This window comes from Calypte anna, chromosome 2, assembly GCF_003957555.1.
Source record: "Calypte anna isolate BGI_N300 chromosome 2, bCalAnn1_v1.p, whole genome shotgun sequence".
NCBI lineage: Eukaryota > Metazoa > Chordata > Aves > Apodiformes > Trochilidae > Calypte > Calypte anna.
The window spans coordinates 107,619,239-107,633,301 of NC_044245.1; the positions used below are offsets into that span (position 1 = coordinate 107,619,239).

The window sequence follows — 14,063 nt, forward strand, 5'->3', positions numbered from 1 at the left end:
TAAGTATATGGCTTAACACTGGATAAATAATAAAGCAGTGGTTTAGGCTCCACACCTCTGTTAACCAGGTGATGGACAGTTGATACATGTACAGTAGAACCAGGCTTAGTTTCTGTGTATCAAAAACTGTTTTGCATAAATCAGGAGGTTCACCTCATAACAGCACTGCTATAAGAATGCTGATAAACATGCAGCCTTCAGCAGGCTCATAAGCTATGTAAATCCTAAACTTCAGAGAAAAACCTGTAATGTAACAGGATTCTAAAAATGCAGTGCCAAAACAGTGACTGAGCACTTCAAACTATAGAAGAGTTCAGGGAATAACTTAAAGCAAGTAAAAGGGACAACTTATTTTTAAAGAGACTACATGCTAATCAACCCAATTTTACATTAACATTTCAGTGAAACAGACACTAAGCAAAGACACAAGTATTGATTAAAAAAGGAAGAAAAACTGCTCCCAAGTGAAGACATCAAAACAATCATAAGCCATAAAACATACAGCTGTGGAGGCATGCCCATGTACACAGGCTCTGCTGTACCAGGATCAGGTAATCAATTGAGCCTCTCTTCCTCTTAATTGAACATAAAAAGCACCATGGAAAAATTTACAGCTAAGTCTGGTCACACTTATTTACTTAGAGCTATTTAAGAACTTATCCCAGGTTTCCAGTTTTTGTGCACAGCTAACAGTGTCACTTTGCAACAAGTGTTTGTGCAGACTGTAACAACCATGTTTCCCTCTCATAAGAGCTCCAGAAACTCTGGAGTTAGAGAAATTGCTTACTGTTACAAAAATTCATGAGAAATTTTAGTGCCTGAAGAAAAAGCCCAGTACAGCTTTCCCTACCCTCACACACACCATCTTTCACCACAAGAAGTTACTGAGAGCAGTCAGTAATGGTTTTTTTTTTTCCGTGAAGTTAGAAGAGGAAGTCACATTTGGAGTGAAGAACTGCAGTCAGGTTTGCAGAGTCCTGAACCAGAACACAGAGATAGTAGTGCAGCAACAAAATACACTGTACTTCAAGAAGCTTCAGCTTCTTGGTTCTCTGACCCTCAGGTCAGGTTGTGAACAAGATGGTTCAGACTGCCAAGAATTAGGCAGCCTACAGAGAACAGCAAGGATGACCCTGTCTCATCACAACAGCCACAGCTCCACAGCTGCAGAATTAGGGAATTAAAACTATATCATGGGATTTAAATGAAGTTTGAAGGTGTCTATTATTACACAACTGAGCTGCAGAAGTCCCAATTACAGAAACATAAAAAATTATTATGAAATTATGAAAATCAAACAGTGGAGCTTTCCTTCACAAGTTTTGACAAGAATGCAGAAATCAAGTCAGTATCAGTCTCTTGAGCTCAGTGTCTTACACTATATCAGGAATTAAGTATTCTTCAGTGGATGCTTCATTTTGAAGAGTCCACCTGCTTTTGTTTGCTTTATGATTTCGAAGCCTTTCACCAAAGAACTTAAGTTAATTTCAGAACTGCAAAAACGTGAGCTTCTGCATTTCCTATTTTTATCATCTGCCTTCTCACACAGATCCTGAGTGTTGCAAAACAACAGTAAAAACAAAGTTGGTTATTAAGTTATCAAGACATGCCACAGAACTAAGGCAGATTTTGCACATACTTGCTTTTAAGTAGATGCTGGGTTTTTTTAAATAGCTACGTGAAAAATCTATCTCAAGTGGCAGGACAAAAGTTTCATTTTCTTGCATTTTTTATCAACACATGACATGAAGAGACTGAAGTCTGAGGTGATTCTGCCAGAAACAAAATCTGACAAATGACAGTGCATTACTATTCTAATGAGCAGTTCTATTCCAATTGCTGTCCTGCATACCACTTTAATGAGTAGTGACTTGAAGAAGGTAATGTGGTTACTTGGAACTACTCTGGATTATTTTGTTCTAAAGCAATACTGCAAAAGAACACTATCCTTCCTCTTAAGTGAGGGAAACTCACTTTACAGTTTTCCTGCTATTTTACATGGCCCTTTCACCTATGGTGCACAATTAGCTCAATTTCCACATTCTCTTTGCACAGGTCTTACAGGAACATCAGCAAAAGAGTATATACCATAAAGCTACAGGCAAGAAGAAAAAAAAAGACTTACAGTTGAAATTACAAGAAACGTTTCTGAAAGGCTGACCATACTTTCAACGACTGAGCACTTTACTAACACAAGCCTGAAACCCAAGATAATCTACAGCAAGAACCAGGTACAAGTATTAGCATAAACTGCAGTAACGTAAGGGTTGCTTGGAGGTTTTTTCTTTAAAAAAAAAAAAAAAAAAAAAGGGAAAGAAATTAAAATTAAAAAAAAAAAAATTCAGGTGGAAGAGCTAGATTTATAGACACCTTTCTCCTCAGCCGTGTACTCTGTCATATCTCCAGGAGAAGCCTAACTTGCAGTGTTCCACAGAGAAGGACAGATCGAATAAACAGACTTAGCAGTCACCTGGGACAACCCCGGCAGCCGCGTGCCCCCGCACAGCCTGTCACAGCTCCCGGTAACACCCACCGAGCCGCCGCCGACACGGCCCGGGTCAGGGTCTCGCCTCCCGGCTCCGTTCGCCTCACCCTCGCCGGGGACAGCCACCCCAGCAAGGGGGACAAACGGGACCCTCGCCCCTCAGGCCGTGCCGGGCGGACGGGCGGGCAGGAGCGGCGCCGCCCTCCCCTTCCCTCCCCGTGTAAACAAGCCGCGGGCCCCGCTCCCAGCACCGACCTTCCGAGGTGAGGCGGCAGAAGGGCTTCACCAGCTCGGCAAAACTCAGGTTGTTCTTGCGGGTGAGCCTCTCCGCCTCCTCGCTGCACAGCGCGGCTACCAAGGGCACGAACGAGTCCTGGATGAACTCCTGCACCGACTGCACGCACTGGGCCATCGCCTCCACCGCCGCCCGGGGGCCCGAGGCGGCCCCGCCACTTTCCTCCGCTTTTTACCACCCGGCCTCACCGGCTGGCTTCGCCGTCCCCTCGCTACCTCTCTACGGCTTCCTCTCCGGCCGCTTGCCCCGCCGACACGGCCACTCGACCGCTCAGCAACCCTCCCGCGCCGCCATGTTGCACCTCAGCCGAGCCCCTCGGGTAGCGCCCGCTCCCGGCGGGCCCTGCGCCCGCTCATGTGATTGGCACAAAGGGGCGGGACCGGGGCGGGGCGCGAACGGGAGGAAGCGGCGGAGAAGGGGGAAGCGACGGTGGCCGGGGAGGGGATGGGGGTAGCGCTGTCCGGGGGCTTTACCCCGCATACAGCGGCGGCCGGCGGTGCTTTGGGAACCGGGGCAGCCGCCGCCCACGGCCGCCAACCGACGCCGCCTCAGCAGCTCCCGGCCCCGGGGGTCTGCCCTGGTGTTCGGCTCCCCCGTCCACTCCGGGAGTCGGGGTTCCAAGCTCAGCGCCCGGCTCGTCGCTCGCTTCACCCCAGGCACCCTCAGAGCCGTGACTGGGGGTAGGCGGGGTGGGCTTCTCGTCCGGTTAAAGCACTGATTGTTAAACGAGGAGGGGGAAGTTAGAGCAGGCTGCTGAAGTATTAAACCCCGTGAAAAAGGAGTTCTGGAGGTTTTATTAAAAAGAAAAGTAAGTAAGTAAGCAGAATGGTTAAAAAGTGACGAATTGCTTGGGGATTCTCTAGGAGACCTGTCACAGCTCAGTTAAAGGCATAAAATTAAAGTAATGCAAAATGGTTTCGTTTTCTTGAGACTGATTTATTAACACATGTTTATACCGAGCTCTGCTCTTATGGTTGTAGCCTGAGTAAGGAAGTGACATGGAAAGAAGACAGCAATGAGCATCAGTGGCAATTAAGAATGAGTAAATTTTAAAATGTTCTTTACAAATACGGAGTGCTGCATTAGGGTTGGGTTTTAATACACTGAGGAGGACAGTCCTTACGACAGGGCTTGTAAACATCACAAAAAAGCACTCGTGTTTTTGGAAATCAGGGCTTAGCGATGCTATAATAAAGCATGAATTCAGCTCTAGGGTCTGGGAATAATTGGCAGATTTCTGAGTATTTGACAGGCATCTCAGAGGCAGGAAGTTTTCCAAAATTATTGACAGGAGCCCAGTAAGTGCAGGAGAGAAAGCCTATTCTAAGGCATGAGTTAAGACATAAGATCACTGCTTTCTAAGTGCAAATGTCAGAGGCAGAGATGTTATTATCCCTTAGTTTCAGTGGGAGGTCACACGTTATTTTTATTCAGATAAAATTAGTATTATTATTTTACATTATTATTTTTCAGATGCATGATTTACAAAGGCATAAAAAGCCAAGCCTCATTATTTCTCCCAATGCTACACGTACTCTTTTTGTGCAACTCATTTCCGTGGTAAATCCTCATGTGTAACAATTTTAAAAAAAAAAGCGAAAGGAAGATGAGGTTATTTTAATAGTCGATACTACAGAATTAATACATCCTAATTGGAAATGAAATTAAACTCAGAAAAAGAATGTCTCAACTTCCCTAACACATTCAGCAATTTGGAAATTAGTGTGAACCATTCATCTACATCAATTAGGTCAGCAACTTCCTCTGTGAATGAAAGATTAGTTATTAATTCAAAGTCAGCAGTAAAAAAAAAACTAAGAGGCCATACAATTCCCTGGTTTTTCAGAACTGAGTCCTGAGAAAATTACCCAAAAACTACTAAGTAAAAATTTAAAAAAAAAACCCCAAAACAAAAAAACTGTGATAGATTTTAAAAACAAGTTGGAGGCCAACGTTCTGCAAATATTTATGGCATATCCACATTTGTAAATTCCCCAAGGGTATTCCAAAATAATGTTTCCACAGATACTGTAAAGTATGACCTCCACTTTGATGCTTTGGAACAACAACAGTGCTTCTCCCCCATTCCTTTTAATCCCTTACTGTAGAATAGTTCAGGAATTATATCTCATAGGTTGAAGTCAATCAGAAAAAGTTCCAATCCTGTTCACACGTGATCTCACATTAGAAGTTATTTTACAATTCTGACCATCATTCTGTCTTTCTGGCAGAGATTCAATTTCTGTTTTATTTGTGTGTGGCTATTAGAAATCTTTGGTAGCCATAACAGAATGAGAATTCACTTGTTTTTTACTGCTCACAAAGGGCAAAGTCTAAATGCTTTGGGTTTTTTTTTTTTTTTGGGGGGGGGGGTTGTATAGTTTTAAATTAGAGCAGCTCTGCATTCTTAATCTACACTTGTGTGCTCCAAACTCATTCTCTGTGTGTGAAAATACACTGTACTCGTATTCTGTTTACCCCCCACTTAAGAATTTGGTCCTTAGGATTTGTCTCTGTCCTGACACTTCCCTCCCAGCATGAGACTGTCCCAAGGACTGGTTTGCCACACTGGTTTCACACAGCTCTGCCATCCCCTGGGCTGTACTCTCACATGGCATGTGACATGTTTTCCCATGACATGTGACATGTTTTCCCATGACAGGGAACCTTTGATGCAGCCTGTGATTTGCCTGCGCTGGTAAGGAGGGATAAACAACCCCATCTTCAATGCACGCTGTAGCTCAGTGTTGTATCCCAGTCCTGTTGCTAAAAATAGTGCAGTCAAAGAGGATTCAAATAACATCTTTATTTACAAGGCAGAAGGCACACATGTGCACAACATTTTGCTTTCAAAGTCTTACAGTGTACAAATGCATAGGACAGATAATGGACAGAGGTACAAAGCACTAATACAAAGTAATGAATCCATGGTTTGGCCATCTGAATTATTTAATGCTGGGGTTTTTTTCGGTGGAAGAGATGGATCAAAGGAAACAGCAGGTGAATTGAAGTGAGATGGTGTGGTATGGGGTGGGAATAGAAAAAGAGAACAAATTGTAAGAAAGAGTCTTTAATAGGCCAGAACAACAAATACAAAAACAACAAAACAACACCAAGACAGAACATCCGTGCTTTCAATTGTAAAAAAAACTCCAGAGTGTTATTGTAAAATTTGAACTTGAAAGCACTTAACCTTTGCTGTATTGCTGTCTCCTTGCTGCTGCCAGGCATCATATTTGACTCCTTTGGGCTGGAATCTTCCTGAACTTTCAAGTTCTGTGATTTTTTTATGCAGACCACCAAGCCAGAGAGCAGAAGATTTCTGCAGAACTGAGCTGCTGCTGTGAAAAGTTCATTTGAAAGTTTTTTTCCACCCACTAATAAAATAATATTTGTATTAATTAGTAATTCTGAAGGAAGACTTTACACAGAACAGCTGTAAGAGCTGTGTCTGGTGCTTCAGTTCTGCGCCAATACGGCTGAAGTGGACCCAGGCAGTCCTGAGACTCAGACACACTGCCTGAAGCAGAAGGTCAGATCGGAAGGGCAAGAGTTAAACTGTAGCATTTACCTTGCCATGCCTCAGAGTGGGTCAAAAAGAGGAGTAGATGGCATCAGATGGTCAGTACCCAGCTCTTCTGAACCAGTGGGACACTCTGGTGGATCAATGGTCGTCTGGTGGATCCCAGTACCTTTGATGTTCACAGCTCCTCCTGTGAACAACATCTCCTGGTACCTAAAGAGGGGTGGGGAGAGCTGGAAGCTCTTGATGATCCTACTGTGGGTGACATTTCCAAGGTAACAGTACTCTAGAACCTCTCTTTTGTTCCCCATAGAAGGACCCATCTACCACTTGCCTGACTCAGCCCAGGATTAAAGATCTCTTATTCATTGCCTTACTGCCCCAAGGCTTTGAAGTTAAGAGCCTCTTTTTATGAACTGTTGTAAACCTAAAAAGACTCCATAAGAATCGATGTAGGGTTTTCATAGAAATATGAGGCCTGCATATAACAAAAGAAAGAAGTAGAAGAAAAGAAAGGTAGGAAAGCAAGCATGTCCAAACTCAGCAATGGGGATCTTGGCTCCACTCACCACAAAACTGAGTGGCAGGTAAAATTCTTTTCACTTTCCTTGTAAGAAAAAGTGAAACACATGCTTGCACTCTCTCTCACACACACTGTCTCACATACCTCTTTTCCTTGTGATCTCAGAGAATTTTAACTTCACTTAGTCATCCTTGCTCTAAATTTCTTTAAACTGTGGTTGGATAAACTCCTAGATTCTGGGGGGGCCCTTGTCAGACAAATTCGTGGGTGTGCAGCCCCCACTTGATGACATCAAATCACTAAATTAACAAAGGGCTCACTAACATATTCTTAATGTGCAGCCAGTATTTGAATTAATTTTCCCAAATTAAGTTTATTTTTGCACTCCTGAGTGTACCTGTGGTTCCTGGTCACATGCAAAAGCCCTACAAATAATGTGGTCCCTTATCAACATACATGCCAGAGTACATGAGTTGGTATATGGATATCTGTGAGGTTTCAGTCAGTGGAATTTTCTTTGCCTCAAAAAACAATTTTAAATGGAATAAAGTCGGCTGGAGTGGAGCTAGCTAACACCAAGAAGGGCTGAAGCCTCGAAGGCAGTGGGGCCGAAACATTGATGGATAAAGACGGGTGGGTACCCCCTGGGAGGAGAAATTTCTGGAGCGTAACTCAGCCTCGAAGTCGGGTGGAGGTTCCCCCCAGGTGGGCCGGTCCACAATGTCCTTCTCGGTGTGGCAACGGGACCCCCCTGGGAGGCGAAATTCCTGGCGCCTGACTCAGCTTCCTCAGCAGTGGGGCACCGACCCGCCCCTTCCCTCCCTCCCTTCCTCCCTCCCTCCCTCCCGATCCTGGGATTACCTGAGTCAGCCTGGAAAACGGTGATAAAACGTGCCAATGAGCTCATCGTGAGGATCCTGTACCGACCCATCACCCCGCACCGGACCTCTGACTGCCATCTCTGAGAAGATGGACGGACGCCACTGCATCGTGGGTGGTGATGTCTGTCTCACTCTTTTCCTCTCTCTCCCTCATTCTTTAAACTCTCTCTCATTTTGCCTTGCAACATATTTTGCCGTATCTTCACTGGATTATGTCACTTGGCCTGGGATTTGTCAAATAAAACTTTATGCTTGCACCCGAGCCCTGGTGGTTGGACTTTATTCTCGTGGATCAAAAAATTACAAATTACTTCGAACCGTAACAGTAGCACACACCTTAGATTTGTAGGCAGCGAAATGCAAATAGGCTTGTGCCGTGTGAATATGAAGCAAGGTGTGGTTACAGTATACATGTGCAGAAGTGCAGACAAATAAGTGAGTGTATGAATTAAAACCAGCTTCATTCCTTAGATTCCACTCTGATTTCTCTGAACTTAGTGTCAGTGATGTGAGATTAACTAACCTTCTTCAACCATCTAAAGAAAAAAATTTAATTGGGACAATAATTGAACTGAACTCTGGAGGCAGCTGGGGATGTGAAAATACATTGTCAAGCAGATTATGATATCAGAGTTTCTCGTGTAATAATGAATATACTATGTCTGCTCATCTGAGATAAATTTATATGAGAATCCACTAAAATTAAAATTTAAAATAAGTTTTTCCTTGCTGTGCCATGAAAATAAACAACATTTTCTGTTGAACTTAAAGCACTCTGTTCTGTCATAGAATCAGGGAACGTAGGGGATTGGAAGGGACCTCTAGAGATCACCTAGTCCAACCTCCCTGCCAAATCAAGATAACCTTAGGGCAGGCCACACAGGAACACATCCAGGCAGGTTTTGAAAGTCTCCAGAGAAGGAGACTCCACAGCCTCTCTGGGGAGCCTATTCCAGTGCTCCATCACCTTCACAGTAAAGAAGTTGCTCCTCATGTTGAGGTGGAACTTCCTATATACTACCTTAAACCCATTATTCCTTGTCCTATTATTGGGCACCACTGAAAAGAGATTGGCCTCTTCCTCTTGACACACACCCCTCAGTTATTTAAAGTCATTAATAAGATCCCCTCTCAGCCTTCTTTTCTCAAGTCTAAACAGCCCCAGTTCTCTCAGCCTTTCTTCACAGGAGAGATGCTCAAGTCCCTTAATCGTTCTTGTAGCTCTCCATTGGACTCTCTCCAGTAGATCCCTGTCTCTCTTGCACTGGGAAGCCCAAACCTGGATATAGTATTCTAGGTGTGGTCTCACCAGGGCAGAGCAGGAGGGGTAGGAGAACCTCCCTAGATCTGCTGGACACCCCTCTTGGCCACAAGTGTACATTGTTGACCCATGGAGAATTTACTGTCCACTAAGTCTCCATGGTCTTTTTCCATGGAGCTGTTTTCCAGCAGGACATCCCCTAATCTGTATTGGTGGTTGGTGTTATTCCTACCCAGATGGAGGACTTTACACTTGTCCTTATCAAACTTTATGAGGTTCTATGCCATGCCACATAGCAAATGACTAAGTTTAACCCAAAGCTACCATTTCAGTTTACAAAAAAATTTACAGTAAATTAGACTATACCATGCCAGGTATGAAAACTGACCTTCCTTTAATGTAGTTTATGAGGACACTTCCATCACCAGCATGACACTGGGGTGGGACGTGGGGCTCATGGCCAGGTGGGCCTGTTGCCCATGAAAACCACAGCAGCTCAGTGGACTGATGCATTCACAGGAATGATGCTCCCTGCCATCCTGGAGCACCACAGGCATTGCCAGCAGTGCTGTTGCAGCCTGGCATGGAAAGCAGCAGGGTGGGATTGAGAAGCTGCAATGTGCTTGGGTTACTTTTAATGTAGTCAGGTTCTATTGGGCTTTAAGGCCAGATGCAATATTTCTAGTGTCTGGATTTTTGTTACTCATGCTCACAGAGAAGCTACAGATTTTCACATTGCCTGTGTAAGCTGTGTAGTTAAAAGATCTGATGTATTAAATCTACAAATTTTTGCTATTCAGTAAATTTTATTATTTTGACTCAAATAGCAATCTCCTTAAGCAAAGGAACTTACAAAGATGTCTTCATTCCAAATTCTTCTTAAAAGGATCTTTTTTCTTAAAGGGGAATGTTGGCACATGACTGTTGTATTCAGATGGATTTTCTCTCCTGCTTTTCAACATAATAAAGTAATCAGTCTTAGAGACAGAAGACGAAAAGGAGCCAAGCTATAGATTCTCACTTAGCAATTGTTTTTTACCAAGCTCACAAAAAAATTTTTTTCAAGGTTTTCACTTAAATAAATTAAGTGATACCTAATGCAAAGTCATACGATAATAAAATGCCTTGGGAGGATAACACCAGAGTTTTCCATCGTTTGCCAGGTATTACTACAGGAGATAAAATCAACTAGAGACTTCCTGTCTTTCCTATGATTAGAATTGCCCCTCTGTCTTTCCACAAACAGATTTCTTTTATCACATTTAAGAAAACAATCTAAAATTTTCCTCAAAATTTTAAGAAATTCAGTCTTGAATCAACAGGGTAGAGGTATTTCAACATCTTGAATCAACAGTGCAAGAGGTATTTTGATAATAAGTAGCCATACTTACTGTGTATAAGTAGCCATAAACAACAACTAAGTAGCCATAAAAAGGCAGTCTCAAGCTTGCTGAAATTTAAGTCACAGGGAAGAAGATGCAATTCATCACACCACAGGTTGATTGAAGAGAAAGATATTTTTTAAACTGCCTTTGCTGTATGTAAATGTGTGAGAAGCAATATTTCTAAACCAACATTTCATTTTTTGAGTTCTAATTAATAGAGTTCACAGTATTCCTATAAAGTACCCTGGTTAGACTGTCTGTAATTGTAAATTATAAAGGAAAAAAAATATTACCAAAAAAACTGAAGAGCAGGAGAAAAGCAAAAGAGAATCACTATGAAAGAGACATCTTTTTAATAATGGCACAGTCAAAAATTCTCTTGTAAAAAGCTTCTCTGAGCTGGCATTCCTTTAATTCTGCATGTCTGGAGTGTTTAAGGAAAGGTGAAACAGTCCAAATTGCATGTAAAATCGGAGAGTTCTACTCGGTTTAATAGATTTTTCAACCCTAGTGCACACTGATTAAAATCAGCTGAGGCAGTACAGCCTCAGACTGTCTGCACCAAACAAATGCAGACCCCCCCTGGGGGTTGGATGAAAACTAAAACGGGACTGAGAAGCAAAACCAAAAGCGACCGAAAACACCACCAGAATCATCGGAGTTCCCAGAGGGAGAGAAGCCGGAGAACACAGGCGAGGAATCTTGGAATGCAGACTCCTGACCTCGTGCCTGCCTGCCGCAGCTCCCGACTGCTCTGCCACCTTTCCACCTCGGAAGCCTGATTTATCTTCTTAACCACAGTTGCCATCAATTAATCCTCTGCTCCACCTGTCAACACCATCAGTGCCTGCTATAGAGCAACAATCAAGGAAAGAACTGGGACTTGGAGACAAGCAACTAAGGAAACTGCTGAAGAAGCTGACAGAACTGGAAACCAAGGATGAGTATACCCCTGAAAAAACTCTAGTTTTTGCTCCGGGGAACATCCCAAACAATGGGGCACTAATCCATTTTTACCCCTTGATCCGTTCCCTATTCTTGCTCCTATTTCCCTTAACCCTTTAACACCCACTGCTCTACCTCTTCCAGATCCAGCATGGGGAGGGGAGGGTAGTGGGGGAGGTGGTAATGTGTATCCAGTAACTAGATGGAAGGGAATTATTCAAAATGCTATAGTTGAAGGAGAAATGGTTCCCAATATGAGTCCAATGGTTTTCCAGTGATTGTGGGACCAGGAGGAGGAGGTCAATGGTGACTTTACCAGATTTTAGTAGCAATATCATTTCATTTTTGAATCTTCTAGTGGTGGTTGTTAGTTTTTCTTATATATTGGTGAGAAGTAAGAAAAAAAACACAGTTATGAGAATGAGTATGCCTTTTTGGAGGCTGGAAGTTGCTGTGGAGAGCAAGAGTTGCTCCTGGTACGGAGAGCACTCCCACTCCTGCCTCCGCAGCCGCTTCTCGCCCCCCCCACCCCCCGCACACACTGCTGCTGCTCAGAAAACGAGCCCACCATACCTTAAAAACTATATTACAGAAACAAAAAGGAGGAGTTGGAGCATTATCAACACCTGAAGAGAGACTGCTCAAGGCTATATATACTTCTAATTTTTTAAATTGTTATACTTCAGATGTGCCTCCCATTGCTAAACACTTTGCGAGTAATAATCTTTTCCAATTCCAGGAAAGACCTCCAGTCCTTATTAAAGATATGGAAACGGGACAAATTAAAGGCCCATATTCACTCATAACATGGGGGAGGGGTTATGCTTGTGTTTCCACAGATCAAGGACCTAGATGGATTCCAGCGAAAAATGTTCGACCCTACAGGCTACGAGCCGCGCAGGACTAATAATTCCTGTTATTACTGTTTCACCTGTAGTAACTTTTACGCTACCTAAAGAAAATATGTGGCTCACTTTATTATAATTATACCTCTAAAAATGTATCTAAATCCACTAACAAACTTTTATTGCTTCCCCCGGGTTTGTTTTTTTTTATAGACCATGGCCTGAAAGTTGTTGAGGAGAATGAGAACTGCTCCTCATACAGAGAACACAGAGTTAAAAAAAAAAAAAAAAAAAAGAAAAAAATGAAAAAGAAAAAGAAAAAAAAAGAGAAAGAAAAAAAAAAAAAAAAAGAGTGTGTATGCCTTTGCTATTTATAGGCTTGGAATTTTGTCTGTAAATAATTTTATTAGGCTTTTTAGGTTTTTATTTGGCAACCATGAAGGAAACTATGACTCCACCGTGCTGTGATCCGGGAGGGGTCTGGGGACGCTTTTGGGGCCCCCCAACCAATTTTTGTCAGATAAGCCTCCTCTACCCCCTTGGTTCTATGCGCCAGTGGACATCTGAACTTCCTCATACTAAAAAGTTGTTTAAGTCCTTCCACTGCAGTGTGAAATGTGCTTTTAGTATTGTGTTGATAACAGGCATTTGTTAATGTTGTAATTCATGTGATCGTTTATATGTTGACTAAGGGATCCCTCGTCTATATGTTGATTGTTGATTGTGCTATTCTGTTGCACTGCTCTTTTTATTGTTAGCTTTTAGGTCATATTTGTGAAGATTTTAATGGAATGTGTTGTATGAATCTTTCTGATCACTCTCAATCTATACATGCTGCAATACGATCACTTAAAGAAGGGGTTGCACATTTGCAATCACAGGATAATTAGGACTGGTTTGATAAACTTTTTTCAAGATGGGGTTTAACGGGATGGTTGTGAAGTTTGGTTAAGACTGTTTGTTATGCTTTATCTGCTTTTTTACTTTCTCTAACCTTGCTACCCTGTATTTTTCAATGCTTTCAACGGATGCTCGATCATGCCATGAAACGAGTTTATCTTGTCCAATCGGAAGGGGGAATTGAGGCAGTACAGCCTCAGACTGTCAGCACCAAACAATTGCTGATAATTTCAACATAAGCTTTGAGCTATGTGCAAGGACAGTGCTGCTTAAAGCATATTTTGTAACCACAAGGAACAGCACGTTAGAACATTTGAAGGTTAAGGAGTAAGCAAGACGATTAGATTAAGGGACTCAGCACGATTACAACATCCACGAAGAAGCTCGAATGTGTGAAAGATAAGCTTTGTTAGTTAATTGTTGCTAAAGGTTTTGTAGCCAATCAAGTTAAAACGTGTGTAACGAGATGTAGAAATCACCAATCAGCAATATGTATACGTGGCATTAGCTCTTAGATTAGTGTATAAATATTGCCTTCTGATTCAATAAAGTTGGACATTTGTTTGCATCAAACAAGTCTCCGTCTCGCATCTGTTTGCATCAAACACCCACTGCGACAACAGGGAGTCATAGAATGGTTTGGTTTGGAAGAGATCCTAAAGATCATCTCATTCCAAGCCCCCTGCCATGGGCAGCGACACCTCCCACTAGACCAGGTTCTTCAAAGCCCCGTCCAACCTGGACTTGAACACTTCCAGGGATGAGGCATCTACAATTTCCCTGAGCAACCTGTGCCAGTGTCTTTTGACCCTCACAGTGAAGAATTTATTCCTAATGTCTAACCTAAATCTCCCCTCTTCCAGCCTGAAACTGTTCCCCCTCATCCTATCACTACAGGCCCTTATCAAAAGTCCCTCCCCAGCTTCTCTGTATCCCACTCCAAGTCCTGGGAGGCTGCTATAAGGTCTCCCAAGAGCTTTCTCTACTTCGGGCTCAACAACCTCAACTCCCAGCTTCCCA

The 14,063-nt window shown here is 42.9% G+C and overlaps 1 protein-coding gene across 4 annotated transcripts in view; it reads right to left on the minus strand.

Moving 5' to 3' along the window:
- TRAPPC8 (trafficking protein particle complex 8) overlaps positions 1-3,137 on the minus strand; it is a 51,913-nt gene extending 48,776 nt beyond the window's left edge. For 3 of the 4 annotated variants that reach the window (XM_030445347.1, XM_030445345.1, XM_030445344.1), the window contains exon 1: positions 2,741-3,113. In XM_030445347.1, the coding sequence (XP_030301207.1) occupies positions 2,741-2,897 (157 nt within the window). In that variant the 5' untranslated portion in view covers positions 2,898-3,113. Of the gene's footprint in view, positions 1-2,740 lie in introns of all 4 variants that reach the window. The other variant, XM_030445346.1, reaches the window with a different exon arrangement.
- Between the last annotated feature and the right edge of the window lie 10,926 nt (positions 3,138-14,063).